This window comes from Lates calcarifer, linkage group LG18, assembly GCF_001640805.2.
Source record: "Lates calcarifer isolate ASB-BC8 linkage group LG18, TLL_Latcal_v3, whole genome shotgun sequence".
Taxonomy (NCBI): Eukaryota; Metazoa; Chordata; class Actinopteri; family Centropomidae; genus Lates; species Lates calcarifer.
The window spans coordinates 18,952,642-18,970,074 of NC_066850.1; the positions used below are offsets into that span (position 1 = coordinate 18,952,642).

At 41.0% G+C, this 17,433-nt stretch overlaps 1 protein-coding gene across 3 annotated transcripts in view; it reads left to right on the forward strand.

Annotated features, from left to right (window-relative positions):
* Positions 1 to 17,433, forward strand: part of lmo3 (LIM domain only 3) — a 48,023-nt gene that overhangs the window by 21,846 nt on the left and 8,744 nt on the right. For all 3 annotated transcript variants that reach the window (XM_018697241.2, XM_018697242.2, XM_018697240.2), the window contains exon 3: positions 15,502 to 15,627. In XM_018697241.2, the coding sequence (XP_018552757.1) occupies positions 15,502 to 15,627 (126 nt within the window). The remainder of the gene's footprint in view (positions 1 to 15,501; positions 15,628 to 17,433) is intronic.

Sequence of the window (17,433 nt, forward strand, 5' to 3'; positions counted from 1 at the left end):
AATAATTTCCAATCAGTAAAGTCAGGCTGAGGATTTATTGTAAATAAGTAAATGCTGAGTGAGTGTTTTTGCTCTTTTGTCTGATGGTGATTTATTCTGAGTTATTGTGAATATGTGATGCAGATAAAAAGTTACAGACATGTCAGACTGTTTCTGCTGCCAAAGCAGAGAGGAGAGAGTTAATGTCTGAGGTCGATCTGACTGATATGTTCATTTACAATAATATTCAACCGTTTGTAGATAAAAGCATCTTTGTTAAGTCAAAATCAAAATATAACAGTAAGCATGTGATGATTTATCGTTAAACAAAACGATTCCACTGAGCTATAAAAATATATTGATTTTTATTATTTGTCACTTTATTTGTAAACTCTTCTGTCCACTTTGGGATCCTATTGGAATGATGACTCTAGTTTTCCAATGATCCGACTGAGCAGTAGTTGGGCTCTTGACAGGTTTTGATCTGATTCTCTGAAGTTAATCTGCCCCGTAGCAGGTTAGCCATTCAGCAGAAGTTACCATGGCGATTTACCATAATAACAAGTGAACCACTGTCGTAAGACTGAAAACCCAGAGTTAAACCTGAAGTTACCTTGCTAACCGCAAATCCTGCTTCGTAGCACAGGCCTCAGGCCTTAGGTTTCAGGTCTCCTGTCTGCTAAGCTAAGCTAACTGGGCTCAACAACATGGGGAAGTGCTGATTTGACAGTACAGTTCATCACAAAATCAAACACTGTGAGAATACAATAATAAGAAAAGCTCTGTGAATTACAGGAAGTTTAGGCAGAGTTGGAGACAAAAGCCAAAGAACTCAGATCTATGCTGTAGGTGAAAGAGAGAAGAGGATGTTGTTGGTGGGTTAACTGGTGTAAGGGACAAAGATCCAGATACTGTTTGTAATGTTCAAGATGAGGACACTGGGTGGTGTCTGTAGCTGCAAACTGCCTGTTGTTTAAGCAGGGTCAATGTGACAGTATTTGTTTTTGTTATTTCATTCATTTGTCCATTATCTATACCACTTATCTGTAAGGGTTGTGGGGAAGCTGGAGCCTATCCCAGCTGACACTGGGTGAGAGGTGGTGTACACCCTGGACAGATTGCCAGTCTATTGCAGGGCCAACATATATAGACAAACATCCATTTTTGTTATTTGTTTTTATTTCATTAATGTGGTTCACAGATTAAAACAGACAGAGGTCCACACACACTGCCGTTGCCACAAACAAAGTCCACTGTGACATCCACCAGCAAAGTGATGCCCTAAGCTCCATGCTCCTCCTCATGCTAGCTGGTGGATGTCCCAGCAGACTATTTAGGGGAGCTGCAGTGTGTGGACTGTCAGTCTGTTTTCATCTGTTGGTTTTCATTGATTCACCACCTTGAATATTGTGAGATGTGCACATCTTGCATATGTTGTTGATTCAGTTTTTTTTAGCCCTTTAGGTCTCAAAAACATGTATGGACAAAACTGTCCTTCAACCTGAAACAACTGATGCTGTTGCACCCTTTATTTATCAGTTTTTACTATTTTCGTTGTAGTAAAATTGGCCTTAAATTTTATTCTGTGTCGCATTGAAAAAGTCTGAAAAAGTCTTAAATCTTATCTGCCTAAAGCTGTAGGAACCCTGCACACACACACCCAAAATATATCCTGACATATTAAGTACCTTTTGAAATTCTAGGATCTTAATTAGATGTTGACACCACAATCTTGTTTTTTAAATAGATTAAGGAATGACAAAAAGGACAACTTGCCTTGTGTCAGAGGGCTGTGTGCTCAAAGTTTGATGATGTGGAAGAAAAAAAAGGAACTGTGTTGTTGTTGTTGTAGTTGTATCAGTGGTGAACTCCTTGTGTGTTGTGATGTGTTGTCTTGTTGAATGCTATGTGTGGGTAAATGGTTCTCTGTAGCATGGGCCCTGTGCCTTGCCTGGAACACACCACTGGCTGCAGCGCCACCACATATTTGGCTCCCACCTCTCCTCTGCAGGCATGTGAGCGCATGATAACAGCCCTGTTGTTTGACACACAGTGATATGCAGCCCCCCTCCCCTCCTCAGCCCCACAGGCTTTGGCACACATTGGTTTTGTTTTGTTTCAGGACTATGTGTTTGGGAATCATCCACAGTTTTCAGTTTCAGTTTTTCAGCCTGTGTACAATCACATGTACATAGTCAGCTTGAAAAGAAAAAAAAATCTCCTCACCTCTGCAAAGTTAAGTGTGGTGGGGAGGGAGGTGGAACCTGTGTGATGGCCGAGAGCGAAGACAGTCCACTCCCCTGTGCACTTCACTTTCTTTTTAACCATCGATGCTAAATAGCTCCAAGTGACAAAAGCAGGTGTGTTGGGGCAGGGGGAATGCATGCATGATTAATGTGGCCTGTCGGAGCAGATGAAGACAGACAAGGGTCTGGCTTTGTTCCCACCAATGAGAGGATGCAGAGTGAAGCTGGAGCAGAGGATGGAGAGATACAGAGAGGTGGAGGATAAAGAGGAAGAGCACCTCTTAGTTAAACACTGCCCAGTATGACCTTTAACCCCCATATGTGTGCAGATGTGCAACTGCCTCCTCAGTGAAGATCCAGCCAGATCAACAGTAGCTGCAGGGCTGAGAGCAGGGCAGATCAGGGATCAGCAGAGGCCGATGAGGCTCAGGTGACTGTCCCTCCATCCACTCTGCTCAGGGCTCAGCCTCCACACACTCTCTGGGAATGTTCCAGAAGCTGAGGCTGAAACCTTGATTGGACCTGGATTAGTCTGAACTCTGAACATGTCCAGACACAGAGAAGAGAGCGAGTATCAGTGTGCAACAGTAAGTCCATGTTTACAGCATTGTGAAGAAATCAGGTAGTGCTGTTAATGTGCGGAACAGTGACACACTGCGACACCATAGCAACACAACACTGTCAACTGTTTGTATTAGCCACCACTGTTAGTTTGTTGGTGTTTGACAAAGAGCATGTAATATAATATCGTATAATATCATATAAAATAGAGATATTGCCTGTGTCATTCTTGAAAACATGTGACATCACTTAAAAGTTCTCTAACAGGCAAAGAAACATGACAAATGAGCAGACCTCTGTGGGATTAAAAAAAAACAAACATGAAGGCTCAGAGTAAACGTGCATCCCAGTTTGACCAAGAAGGTCACCTCATGTTGTTGATGGAGATGTGGGAGATGGAGTTGAGCTCAGTCAGAGTCAGTCAGCTCAGTTGACAGGTGGTGTGTCTGTATGTGTGTGTGTGGAGATGGTGGATGTGGTGGACTTCAGCCAGGCCTTCTGTGCCACCCCTGGTTAATGAGGCCTTTATGGAGATGAAGTGGGGATGCAGAAGAGTAGGATGGAGGCTGGAGCTGGTTGCAGCTGTTAGAACAGTGAGGGGTGGAGCAGCGCAGGAGCATCGCTGTGGAAAACAGGATTTCAAAATGCTGATTGGTTGGTGTCAGCCCCACTTACAGCCATTATTTGGATGGTATAGGCAGAGCTGTGAGGCCTGCACTGAACCCCTGAGCGACTTCTCAATTAGTGGGCGGCCTAGCGGAACTGCCAGACACTATTGTGCACCCCAACAGCCCCCAACACCCCCAGCCACCCAGCCCTGATCCAGCCGCTGCCTCCCAGGCTGCATGGCAGCCAGATCTCTCCAGTGATCAGCACTGGTTAAGTTATTCAAGTCAATGAAAAACACTTGTCAGACTCTTGTTCTTATAGTGCAACAGCTTTGTGAACATAATATGATGGTTTTGATGTTGTTCTTTCCTCCATGATAAGCACAGAGCTGAGAATGGAGGTGTTTGATGCTTTGTGATGGGTCAGACCTGAATCTCTCTGATAACACACACCACAGTGAGGAAGGAGAGAGTCTGACTTGTGTAACCAAGCTGAGCCAGCTGTAGCTGCTGTGCTATGCTTGTGTAAAATGAGATGTAAATGCGGCAATTTTAACAGCCTGATTTATTCATAGGAAAGCCAAAAGAAAGAGAAGAATGCTAATTCTCCACAGCGCTTTGCCCTTGGCCAGGGCACATCAACAAACAAGTCACTCAGCAAAGGAATTAACAACTTCATTAAGTTACCTGACAGCGCTGGCACATCCAGTCCTGCATCACTTTGTCTGTGCTGGCTGATGCAAGAGCTATCTACTGCCACAGAAGGTGCCAAAATACTATTTCAGGCTTAATCTAACCCAAGAGCAGTGCTGAAAGTCTTTTGAAGGCATCATCTCAGGATGGTGGTCCAAGCTGAGACCCTGACAATCAACCTGACCAAATCCATACAAAGACTCATTATTGAGAGGACATCCAATCTATAATTGGTTTTGGGGGAATAAAAGAATCAATGTGTTGCAGAGGTCACGTCTGTCTCTGGTATATCTGATGTGTATCTGAGCAGACAGTACACTGCCCAAACAGCCCCATAAGGAAGAAGCCAAATATTCTCTGATATTGTCCTGTACTGAGTTAGTCCTGCTGGGCTACAGTTCTTATAGCTAACACTGAAGTCTGGCCTCTGAAAAACAGTGATGGGCCTTAAAATGACACAAAAATACCAAAACGCAAGCAAGTTGTGTTTATCACAAACAGTGAAAACTCAGTTATTTAAGAACACATGAGTACGTTGCTCTGTGTTTGAGTTGACTTAAAGAATAATAAGCTGATTATTAATCTTAGTTTGTTTAGTTAATTAGCAAAAAAAAAAAAGAAGTTTACTGTAAGATACAATTCCTTCAAACAGAAGAAAAAAAAGAAGGGACTTTGTCTCAAATAAAGGCACCTAGTTTTCTTGTTTTTAGCATTTTTTATTAAAACAAGGAAAAACTTCATTTTAAAGTCTGTTGCTGTCTCTACAGTCACTGAAGGGTTGGTATTGTGCTGTGTGTGTTGTGTAGTTGTGTTGTGTGGTTCTCTGAGCAGTAATAAGGTGGAGCAATTCTGGGTTCTGTAGAGTCTGACAGCTCTCATGCTCTTTGACGATGAAAAAAAATAGATGAACAAACTTCAATCAGTGTCATTTGATACAGTTCTTAAATGGAGGAGTTGTAACGTGGTCTTTCTCTTCTTTCTCATCTTCATCTTGTTCCTCTGCTAGGATTTTATGCAAACCACTGTTGCAGCTTGTTACTGGCTAAACTGAGCTCAATATTAGCTTGTATAAGACAAATTATCTTGGTAAGACAAAGTTAAATATATTTTTTAATATATTTTCTTAAAATGAGATTTTTTTTTCTGATGCAAAACATGTTTTACCAGATTATTTTTAAAATAGGAGTCATTTCCCTGGCCCTGCAATGCACTGGTGATCTGTCCATGGTGTACCCCACGTTTCCCCCAGTGTCAGCTGGGATTGGCTCCAGCCCCCCTGCAACCCTTACAGATAAGCGGTATAGATAATGGATGGACAGAGTCATTTCCCAGAAACAAGACTTTCTGACTTTCTTAAAATTAGATTTTTTTTTTTTTTTACAGTGTGGTGAGAGAATTCATCTTATTGTAGAGGGGCTGCACCTTCCACTAGTTTCCATACACCTTTAATCTGTGAAATGCTAAAGTGACAGTCAAAGCCATGCTGTACAAGCAGTGTCCAGGTGATTTTTCAGCCACCTACACTACATGAAGAAAGTCTGATAGAGCTGGGTCTCACAGATAGAGGTGATGGTCTGCAGAAATCCTCCTGTCAGCTTCACAACATATCACACAGGCCCCAAACAACAGCTCTGCTTCATGTCCTCTGTGGTTCTGATCTAATATGACAACATTAATTTTTCTCCATACTGAACATCATTGATCACGTGATCTGATTTTGTAGATTTCTTGGATTTAGACAAAGACAAAGAAAAAAGCAGCATCAATCAAAATGCAACACACATAAAAAAAACACATTTAGTTAAAAAAAAAAGAAACAGACACCAAGGTAACTCCTAGCTGAGAACCTGATATGACCACAGAGTTAAGAAATAACACTGCTATCAGCTTTTAAAACTCTAATCTAATCTCTTGTTTTAACTTTGTGTCCCTGTGCTTTTAATGAGAGGTCAGGCATGTTGTCTCTGTCAGGACAGAGCCGCTGCTCTAACACAAACAGTTAAAAATTGCTCTACATCAGTGCTATAGAAAGATTCTCACAAATATGGAAAAATATTTGGCTTTAGCCAGTCATTTGAAGGTTCTCATTAATTTAATTGGCTGCTCTCAATCCATTCATTATCAAAAGAAAAAGAAAAGAAAATCTAAAAATGGATGTCGACCTCAAATTATACTTGATATTAATTTTGTTTATTTAAAATGAAAAACAGCCACAATTTGTATGTGAATGTGTGAATGTGAACTATTGTGTGGATGTTATTTATGTATGAATGGTTGTCTGGAGGAAAGACAGAAAGGTGAAGAGCTGACAGTGTTTAAATGCTGTATTTGTGTGTTCCGTTTGCAGGCTCTGTGGGGTTACAGTTCTGATGACCTGTGTCAGAAATTCTGCCTCAGTTCAACTGTACGTGGAAATAAAAAAAAGGTTTTACACAGTAATTATCTTGTCATTTAAAAGACTGAATAAGTGCAAAATATTTCAGGTATCAGCAGGAGCACGTCATTGAATGGAGGTCACAGTTTCTGATCTGACACAGGTCATCACAGCTGTGATCCCACTTTCCTGGAAAATGAGTAAAGATATGCAGCATCCAAATAGCCTCCTCTACTATGCCTGTCTTTCACCAGTTTTCAAGACCGAATAGTGTTGATAGTAACAACCAGCTGACCAACCAGTGCCCCCTAATGTTAGGTGATTACAGTGCCCACAGTATGTGGTCTAATAGTGGCGTTGGTTCCCATGGTAATTTGGTGGCAGTTGTTTTGTGATGTCCAGTTTCAGATAGATGACAACTGTTATCCTGCTCTACTCTCTTGTAGTTTTCTTCTCTGGTGGACAAAAGAACATAAAAGAAAAATACTTTACTTTTTTTTTCATTTTATTTTTCTTTCTTAAAATTCAGGTTCCTAAAGGAGACTTCAGATACCAAAAAGTACATGAGTCATTAGTAATGATTATTTCTGCAGGCTCACTGCTGTGAAAAGTATCATAAGTATATTTGTTATGTTCATTTCAGCATTTAATTGTTTATAAATGGAGGAAATATCATTAATACAGACATTAAATTCAACAGAAAACTCAAGCTGCCATTTGAAATGTTTAGTTAAAACCTACATGAAGTTTCTCTGAACACAATGATCTGAGGAAATATTGAGGAAATGAATCTACAGAATGTGTTGTTGAGAAGAAGATATGGTAGTTCCCACCACTCTCCTTGAATGACAGAAAAATCCACAGTATTATCAAAGAATAACCTGTTGACCTTCTCTGAAGGTGTTTCCTCTGATATGTTGAAGATAGCACAATAAGAGAATGGAATGAATATGAAAAGATGCTGCTGCTGACAGTCAGTGTGGAGGCATATTTATATTCCCATCCATGTCAATGTTTCAACATGTCAGTCAGTCAGATTTCACTGATGGGCCATGTGTCACACCAGCATCCTGCAGGTCAGCTGTTTCTTTTCTGTGAAAGATTTTTTTATTTTTTAGGAAAAATTTTTTTTTTATTTGATTTGCTTTGTTTTGACCATCAGAAGCTAAAGAACACAACAGGAAGCTGTGCATGTTTTTTGCATGTTCTTTTACTGAAGTGGAGTAAGTGTAATGTTTGTGAACATGTCACTCATTTCTAAATTCTCAGTCATTTGTTATATTTTTCTGTCTCTCTTAAAGGTTCAAATGGCAGAAAACATTATACAAAGAGAAGTGTGTGTGTAGCTGTGCAGCCTCCACCTCAGTCTGCAGTTTAATGAGATGGCACATAGATGTTAAAAGCTCTGAAAGCACACTATAATTGTTATTTTGTGCTTGGGAAAGCTTGGCTGCCATTAACCTCCCAACACCACAGTTCTCTTCACACATCTAGCAATTACCTCACCAATAATGCTCCAGCTCACAAATGCGTGTGTTCTGAAGTTCTGTAATTAAATTGGGCTTTTCACATGTAATCTGAAAATGCTAAGGGGTCAAACTGGGTGCCGGTAATCACGAGCGATTGAGTCTGAAGGAGGGTCACACATACTGGAGGGTCTGTTTCCATCCAGCACTTAATCGTCCTGATGAGAGGGGTCACATTTCCTTAAGGGAAGGTTAAGAGTGGGCTTCCTTTGTTTTGTTTTCCAAAAGCACAGAAGGAATGTCATTTAATGGCAAAAAATGATAGGCTTCCAATAACAATATCATTTAGCCTGCGTTTGAAGTACAACCTTTATGATTTGGGGAGAAAGCTATTAACCCGAGCTCAGTAGACTTTTGTCATCTCCAATATCTGACAAAGTATCTCAAGTAAAGCAGCTCTACCATTAATAAATGACTAATCCCAAACACTGTGCACAGTTCTGTATGCTGGGTCAAAATTAAATTAAAGTGTTTTTATGCTTTGTGACTGTTACTGAAATTTCCAGTTGTAAAAATCTAGTATCAAGTAATTTCTGTCTGTAATTGGGTCCTTAACAGTTCACAGTTGGGGCTGTTCTTAAAGTGAACTGTTGTTCTCTTTGCTAAAAGCAAAATTGAGATGTAATGGTAGTTTTATATCTTCCACCACAGATGGGAGAATCATGGTAAAGCTGTTTGCTTGTCACTCCAATGGGGGAGACGTCAATGTTACACAGCTCAGGATGAAGTTACATTGGTTGTATTCAAATGAATTCAAACAGATTCATGTTACACATTCTCATTCATTAAAAGGTGAAATACTGATGCATCACTGAAGAGTGTTGAGCTGTTTTAAGAAATCACTGACCCTTTAAAAGTCAGTGGACTTGAAGTTGAGCACTACGGACAGTGGGAAAAGTGGGAGAGTCAGGAGTTATTGAGAGGAGAACTGAAATGGCTGGTTTTGGTCTTTTGCTGTCTGTTGTGTGTAGAATAATGCCCCCTTTAAAGTCTCAAGTTCTTCAAACTCTGGTGCAATATACATGATTTTCTAAAGGAAGCACCAACAGATTTCTGCTTTTTGTTCCCTGTCTGAAATAACAAGGCCACCATTTTGCCTCCATGCAGGACAAAACATTGGTACTTTGATTTGAACTAAAATGCTTCAGTTCAGTTGCCTGGACGCATTATTTTTTGGACCGTCCCTTCCAGTTGAGATTAGCTAAATTAGCTGTGAAGAGCAATGACTCATGGGACTGTGCATGTTTGGTGCAGATAATTGCAGGGCTAGTGTGCTACAGCCTGGCACCCAGTTTGGGATTGCAGGTGGGTTGGCGTAGAGAAGTGCCTATCGAACTGCACATCTGGCCCCTGCAGGGGTCAAAATCTTTCATTACACCCTTTCCAAAATGGACCCAAACACAGCACTGCCAAAAACACTGTGCTGAAAGCCTTTTCCTGCTAAACTTTTTAAAAGAGCTGTTTCTCATTTCAGAACAGAAAAACTTGAGTAAATTTTAACCAGGAATTGTGTTATGCTTGTGAGAGGAGGTTAAGGTTAAAGATAAGGGATAATTTCTTAATCGGTGAGGGTAGGATTTGCTTTTTTTAAAATTACATTGGATGCAGTCACTTTGGATAAAGCTAATATTTGATCATAGTAATGTAGGATATGACTGCCACAAGTAGCTTATCTCCTCTCCTCACAGTCTTAGAGATGCGTGATGTTTTTCAGCCTTTTCAAGGAGTTTCTATAGGGGCTAATTAGGTAGCACTCTGCGGCTTCTCTTCAGGTTGACAGTTCAGGGAATTGTTCCTCTTTATGGTCGGCAGTCTCTCAAAAAGCAGGCCATAATTCATCATTAGGATATCAGAGTCCAGGTGCAGATGAGAACTGATAGACCCAGCAGCTAGGCAAGTCAGGGCACTCAAGGAGGAAAATCTTATCCCAGGGACAATTCCCAGGTCATGGCCGCAGTAATTGAAATAATTTTGCCCCTAGAGTTGTTTAATCACTGACAATCACACATGCAGGGAGGACTAAATTGAGTAACGCACGAGTCTGATTACATCTGCCACCCTTAACTGTCTCCTATCCCCTGAACACTACAATTCACATCAGCACCTCAGCTTTCTGTAGCCCCACCTTTCACTTTGTGTTCTCCTGCTTTTATCAAGATTTACCTGTAATGAAGCATTGGCGGGCAAATACAATCAATTATTTTTTGCCTCTCTTGTCCCTTTTATGGACAGACTTTTGAAACTTCTCCGTACTGTGATTAAATTCCAGGTTGGACACCAGCATGGTTCCAGCCAGGGTGGATCATCCAATGGACAAAGCACAGTCCCATTAAAAAAGCCTACGTTGAGATGCAGCAAATCATTTGTCTGTTATTAACCCTGAGCCTGTAATTATGCAGATTGCCATAGATTTTCCCTGGGTGCCTGGAAGTGAGATCCAGGTGTTGTTCTCAGTGTGGCAGGCAGATGAGGGAACGGCCGTGCATTACTGAACTTGCCACATTCATCATGTTGACTGATGGCACAGGGAGTCAGTCCCCAGGTCCCGGTGGTTAATGTAGTGGGTAATTAACTGTCATTTGCCTAGTAATAGGCCGATGATCAATGGTTTATGAGGAAACAAATTCTAATCCAGCAGCTGATAAATGCATGCCGAGGCTGGAGCAATTGAAGCGGTGGGAGAGGCAGCAGAGATGGGGGTTGGAGCAGGGGAGAGGAGAGGAGAGGAGAGCAAAGCTCCTCTGTCAGTTGGTTCACACTGGTTCCAAAGTTTAATCAAAGTTTGTTCAATAGGCAGTGCTCAACAATTAGTTTTAAAGGGTCATTTCACCTAAATTACCACTACAAAAAAAAAAAAAAATTCTCTCTTTCATCTAGTGGTATCTAGTGCCCCTTTGACACAGCCTGTTCAAAGCAGAAATGTTTCCGTTATTCTGCCTTGTCATTCTGTGTAAAAGCTACAGAGGAGCTGACTCACCTTTAAGCTGGTAGTGGAGGTTGTCCTAGAGCTGAACTGACATCTGTGTAAAAGGGAGAGCTGACACAGAGGGACAGACACCAGCTGATGCTGACTGTGCTGTGTTACACCTCACACCTCTGTATCCATGATGCCAGCAAGTTGTATAAAATCACACACTTGAGACATTACACAGACTCTGTGTGGTTCAGTGTAAACAACCAAAGGTGGCGTATTCTAGGGTCTTAAGTCTAATATAGTGCAGTCTCTGTGTAAAAGGGGCTTAAAGTTTCTGCCTCTACCTCAGTACAATGCAGGTATTTAGTTTGTGGTCTTCAATGAAATAGCATTTGTAACCTTCAACATCCCTCTCCAGAAGCAGGGACCAGCCATACTGAATAATCCACAGAACACAGTTTTCAATAGGACTGTTTCCTTGTACAAGATAGTTCCAGTATCTGTACTTGTGTCTGTGGTGCTGAATGTGTTATTGTATTGTGCTGAGGAGACTTCTTCAGTAACATTAGTCCATAGAAAAGAGTTGTCACTACTTCAGGTTTCATTTTGGTTTGTGGAGTACTTTGATAATGTATTCACTTAGAGTGAAACGATGAATGCACACAGGAACAGCACATGACCTTCTGTTAGTGTGTTGATAGCTATAGCCTGTGCCGGTCAGCAATAATGGGAAAATTGTAAAAACATATTTGTTATAACTTGTAGCTCTAAGTTTTCCACACTCATATTTTAGTGTTGTGTTATTAATTGTAAAATTGTGATGTGTCTGTGCTGCCAAAAATGGTCAACACCACTTAGATCAGAAAGGTGTGGGGGAGGGGTTTTCTGATGCAGTCCCACTTCATCACGGCCTCTATGTTTTTTATCCAGTTTGTTTCTCCTTCACTGACTGAGCTCCGATCTGTCCAATGTGATTCAGTGCTGACTTAGCTTTGGAAAATCATTCCGCCATTAGATGCATTGGCCTTGTACAGTATCGGTGGCTTCATGTATAAAGTCAAGGATAATTCATTTTATTTCCTACACCCCAGTAATCAGCAGTGGGGTCATTGTATTTTTGAATTAACTTGACAAAGATGAGAAGAAGCTTTGGCATGACACCACTGCATTTTCCCAAGGCAGGATGGGGGGGGCTGCACATTCACACTGGGTTTTGGGGTCCACTGGGCTAAAGCCTTGTGGAATAATTTAATTGGTGTCTGTTTTTCTCTCATCAAATAGGTACCACTGAGCTGAACCAGGCTCTAATGCACATTGAATGCCTTTTGACTGAAACAATGTATTGGGCACTGACTGCCTCTATTCTCTTTAAAATTCAGATTTGAGCAAAGCATGAATTTTTATTTCATGTTGTATCTCCAGCCTCTTTAAATATAAATGCCATCTTGTCAGCAATGGATACGAAGTGTATGTCAAGCCCAATATTCTACATATGTTATTCTGTTTTCTTTGTTTCAGCAGACTCACAGTCAGCTGCCTTCTAGATATGGCAGACAGCTGTACCACTGTCAGCCTCAGAGAATCCTTTGAAATTTTTGCAGTTATTACAAATTAAATCCAGTACTGAAATCATTGAGTCCAAGGCCCTGCCACACAAGGCCTCTAAAACATCATCCTCGTGTAGGGTTTTAGTCTGTGCCTTTGAATTCATTATAACCAAACCATGCTTAATTTTCTTCCTCCCCTGAGAGCCATTAGCGTCTGTGACATCAAACTGGTGGAACGATGAAATACGAGTGGCAGGTACGCTCCATCTATCTTCCCTCCCCACTGGGTGAGCCAGGGCTTCCTGTGTGTAGTTGGTTTGAAGAGTCTTTGCCACACAAGAGCCCAGCAAGCCATGTTGGCTAGATGCTGTGGCTGCCACAGATGCAGTCTGGGTAAACCTCTGAAGACCTTTATCAGCACTTTTTTAGCTCAGCTTGTCAGAGATGCTAGAAAAACAGTTTGATTTGAGGAGGTGATGTACGTATCCCCCTAAGCCAGCACAGGTTAGGAGGTTTAATCATTTCAAGCAGTGGTTAAAGTAGCACAGGGAGGTACAGGATGAATTATGTAGCAAACAAGTGGATGACAGGCAGAAGGAAGAAAATGAAGAAGTTCTGCTAGGGGTCTTTGAAAGGATACTTTTTTTTAAAATTCAGTTTCATCTTTATGAGTGGGTCTTTCATATGGACTCCATTTCCTTTATATTTCCTATATTTACTCTGGTGGTAATAAATTATTTTACTAACACTGTCATTACTTCTGAGTTGTCCATGAAGCTCAACTTTTTCCTGAAAGTCAAGAAGCAGTGGAACGTAACAAGACGTTTCATCCAGTGTCTTCTTTTAGCCCTTTCCACAGCAGGAACCTCCTGTAATGTAACATGCATCCATTGTCAGAGGTTCTACCTTATTTCCACTGTTGTCCATCTATTTTGGGAATGAGTTCCTGAAACTAAACCTGTACTTTAAGTTACGTTAACTTAAGTTTAGGCTGAAGTTCTACCAGCAGAGCATGATGGAATATATACAGCGTAAATAAAAGGATACCTGTTTAAAACACACCATATGTAAGGTGTTGAAATGTTTTGGTTTTTCTTGAATGTGTGAGCTGGGCTTATTTATATTTACTGATTCAAATGCTCACTGAATGGGAGACACTCACAAACACTGGATGTTCAGAGATACAAGGACTTTCACCCAGAATTCTTCAGAGCAAAGTGGGGTGACAGTCCTTTTCAGCAGCGCAGGCCAGCTTCAATTTGCAAGAGATGAGAGAAGAGCATGGGCAGACACGACCGACAGTGAAACAGAACACCATGTTGATTTAAGCTGACAGGCAGAAAGCTTAAAACGTAGCTTTTTTACACAAATGCCCTCCATCATTTCTAATCTAGAGCCTTGAGTGTATGCTATCTTAAAATGATTCAGGTTACTGGAAGACAAGGACAGTTGGCCCTGCACAGTGAGAGGTGTCTGCATTACAACTCTTTGTCATAAGCTGCTGTACAAAGTGCTGCTGTTATGCTCAAAAACTCAAGCTCATTATCTCACACTAAATCTATCATTTCTTGTTCTTTATTTAAAAAAAATTTTTTTAGATCAGTTACTCTGCTTTGTAAGGAGAGAAATCATCATTTCATCTGTTTCATGTGAAGCCCTTCCGGCAATGCACATTTGTGCAGAAAAGAGAAAGGACAAGCAGTACCACAAATGTATCTAAATTTAGATTGCTGAAAGGAAAAGGCATAATTCTTTTAATTAAGTCAGCACTAATCCAGTGAATTGGCCCTCTGTGTTTTCACCCACCTACCACGTTACATGAGATATCCTTCATTGTCTCAAGGTGTGTTGACAGTGGTCCTTAATTCTGTAGGTATTTATGAGGGTACAATCTATCTGCTTCCTTTGCCTCTGGGAAACATACTTTCTGAAGGTTAATAAACAACCCTGCATATCCCAGGCCCTGAGATCATTTATCAGATTGCGATCTCTTACAGACTCTGAGAGTGGCATGCCGTTTTATCATTTTAACAACGACGGCTAAAAGTGCCTCAAGAAGTCTGCCTAATAGGTTATTTTGTTATATGATTTCGTTATCAGATATTTTTTCCCTTGCTGGCCTGGTCTAGGTTGCTGTGTAGTAACAGCCCTGAATCCCTAATGAATAGTCACATTAATGTCCCTGGAGCAGGCGAAGAAATAATAGAGTCCTCCCTGGGCAGTAGTGCTAGCCATGTCCCATCTATTTCTATGGCACAAGCTGTGGCCCTGCTATTTTTTTTTTTTTTTTGTTACTGTAATGCAACTCTGTCCTGCCTATTTTTGTAACTGATTTAGAGAGCCTATCCGTCTCAGCAGCGCATGTTTGTGTGTTTATCACAATCTCTTTGACAGCTGTCACTCTCATTCTCAGAGTCACCAAGAAGCAGCAGTAACAGCTTCACTCCTCTTTACTCTGTTTGAGGTATTTCTAGGAATAATGGTATGCAAAGGTGGGACATGGGTGGAGTCAAAAATTGTTCAAAAGTTTAAATGTGCTGAGCTCATGTCCTTTAGTTAACAAACTCTGGACTATAAAATAATAAAATAAATGTTTTCCATATGTTGAGTCTCATTGTTCTAACTGTTCACAGAACATTTAGGAAAAAAGACAAAAATGAAAAAGTGACTTCTGGTCATTTTTGTTGCAAGTCAGTTTTATTTATAAATCAAATCATAAGAAATTATCTCATACAGAACAGGTCCAGATTAATAAGATGAATTCACCAAGTCTGGGAATTGTTTATCCTAACTTAGCACAAAGATTGAAAACATGAAGAAACTGGAAACCTGTCACCTTTCAACAGTTCCAGAGCTGCTCTAAATATAAACTTATGGTTCTTGGTTGATACATTTCTTTTTTTTACAAGGTTCAGTAAACAACATAGAACATGTAAATTAAGAATGTCTCGGACTTAGTTGTGTACTGAGTGGGTAGGTTGGGTAGGTTTTGAATGACTTACATCATGTGTCTTCTTTGTGTGTGTGTTTATGCATGTGTGTGGGTGTCTCAGGTTGTTTGGTGTGACAGGGAACTGTGCAGCCTGCAGCAAGCTAATTCCTGCCTTCGAGATGGTCATGAGGGCCAAGGAGAACGTCTACCACCTGGACTGCTTTGCATGCCAGCTCTGTAATCAGAGGTAAGTGATTGGACCACACACCTGCTCCATACCTGTGTCCAGACAGACGGCTTGTCAGAGAAGCGAGATCGCAGCATAGTGAATCCCAAGTGCTGCTTAGACTTGAAGAAAAAGCCCACACCCGAGAATTATCACTGTGACCGAACCAGTGAATAAATAAACACATGTGAGACATCTGAGGCCTGAGGGCCACCTGCTCCACCTCCACCCTGTAAACAGGATGTGGTCAGTGGTGTCAGGACACTGCTCATCACTGCAGCACCAGAACAGGAGCAGTTTGGAGACACTGAACTCAGTGATAGGAAAACCTTTTTCAAGATTTTTAACCATTTTTAACCATTATGGTGGTCCTACAATGACTTCACTGGCAACACATCTACTTTTGGTGATGAGAATATTCAGTATTTGTTAAAACCTGTGCTGCATCCATAGTTAGTGGTTGTGGCCTGAACTCTTAATAGTTTGAGTGCTTGCAGTGTTTTGTCCACCCCTATATAAATACATAAATTTTATTTAATACTTAATGGACAGTACCCTCATAACTACCGTACATGAGATTGCAGAAAGTTTCTAATGCAACAACAAGACACAGTCCCTCACAAACTGTACAAATGGAGGTGACAAAGTGCATTTTCAGAAAAACTCTCATCAAAAGGCCCTTCAGATGATATTAGAAGACTCCAGAATGCTGTGATGGAGGCAGTGTGAAGACTTACTGGGAACATTACTGGAGCTAATGAACAAACCAGAATGTTATCAAATGTTTTTGAAGGTTACAACTATCCAAAACAAAGCCTCAGGGGAACATTAGGAAGGTTATGTGTTGGCTTGGTTCCTGTGTCTCTCTCATTTTTTTCCCAAACTCAACTTTGTTGCAGACACAGGCACCCACACACACTAAGCAGACACATTGTGCATGCTAAAGGCAAAGGACCTGGTTACGCACAATTAGCACTCGGTTATTGTCTTGCCACTTCAGCCGGCTGCACCAGACAGTCTCTCCTAATGGAAGAAGTCAGGTAATCTTCATCAGCCAGGCCCAGGCAGGCCAACTCTGCTCTCTCACATTAAAACCCATTTAAGCACGAGCAAATCTTTCTTTTTACATTAGGGCAGTTGCTGAACTGTTGAATAAAATCGACGTTAGTGTGTTTCACGTGGTCCGCTGTGGCTCTGCAAACACAGTTCAGATGTCCATCACAATTTCATCAGGACCTGGCTAAGATTTATCATGTGGCAGTGGCTTTAATTGAAGCTGTTCCTCACCTCTGACTTTTATTTCTTTAAGATACCTGTGCAGAAATATACATTCACAGGATCCCTTGTGTTCTGGAGGAACAGCATAGCTAAAAAAAAGTAGCTGAAATAAGAAATGAAAACAGTTCTCAGAATAACAGCCTGGTGGCAGGCTGTTGTTCTGCTTCATCTCTGAAGCAACTGATGTCTGTCTTTTAGAAGATTTAGGATTCAGAGTAGTTAGAATTCTGAGTGATGACCACCACATTACTAAATAAGTCCAGTCTTGGTGGGTTTCTCAACATTAATAGAATGACCTTTACACATTTTCTCAGGCTCAGCCTGTGATCTATCAGGAGATCTCACTTAAGATTCCCTGAATAGTTTCTCATCATCTCGTTGCAGCTGTCCTGGAAATGGGCTTCTGTTCTTTGTCTGGCATACCGATCTGCCGCCTCATTCATCTATACCAGCTCTGCCCCCTCTTGTTTCCCAGCCTCAAACAAACATGAAAACCCGACTCCCTTCCCCCACGGGCCCTTCGATAAAGCAATCTAATCCATCTAACAA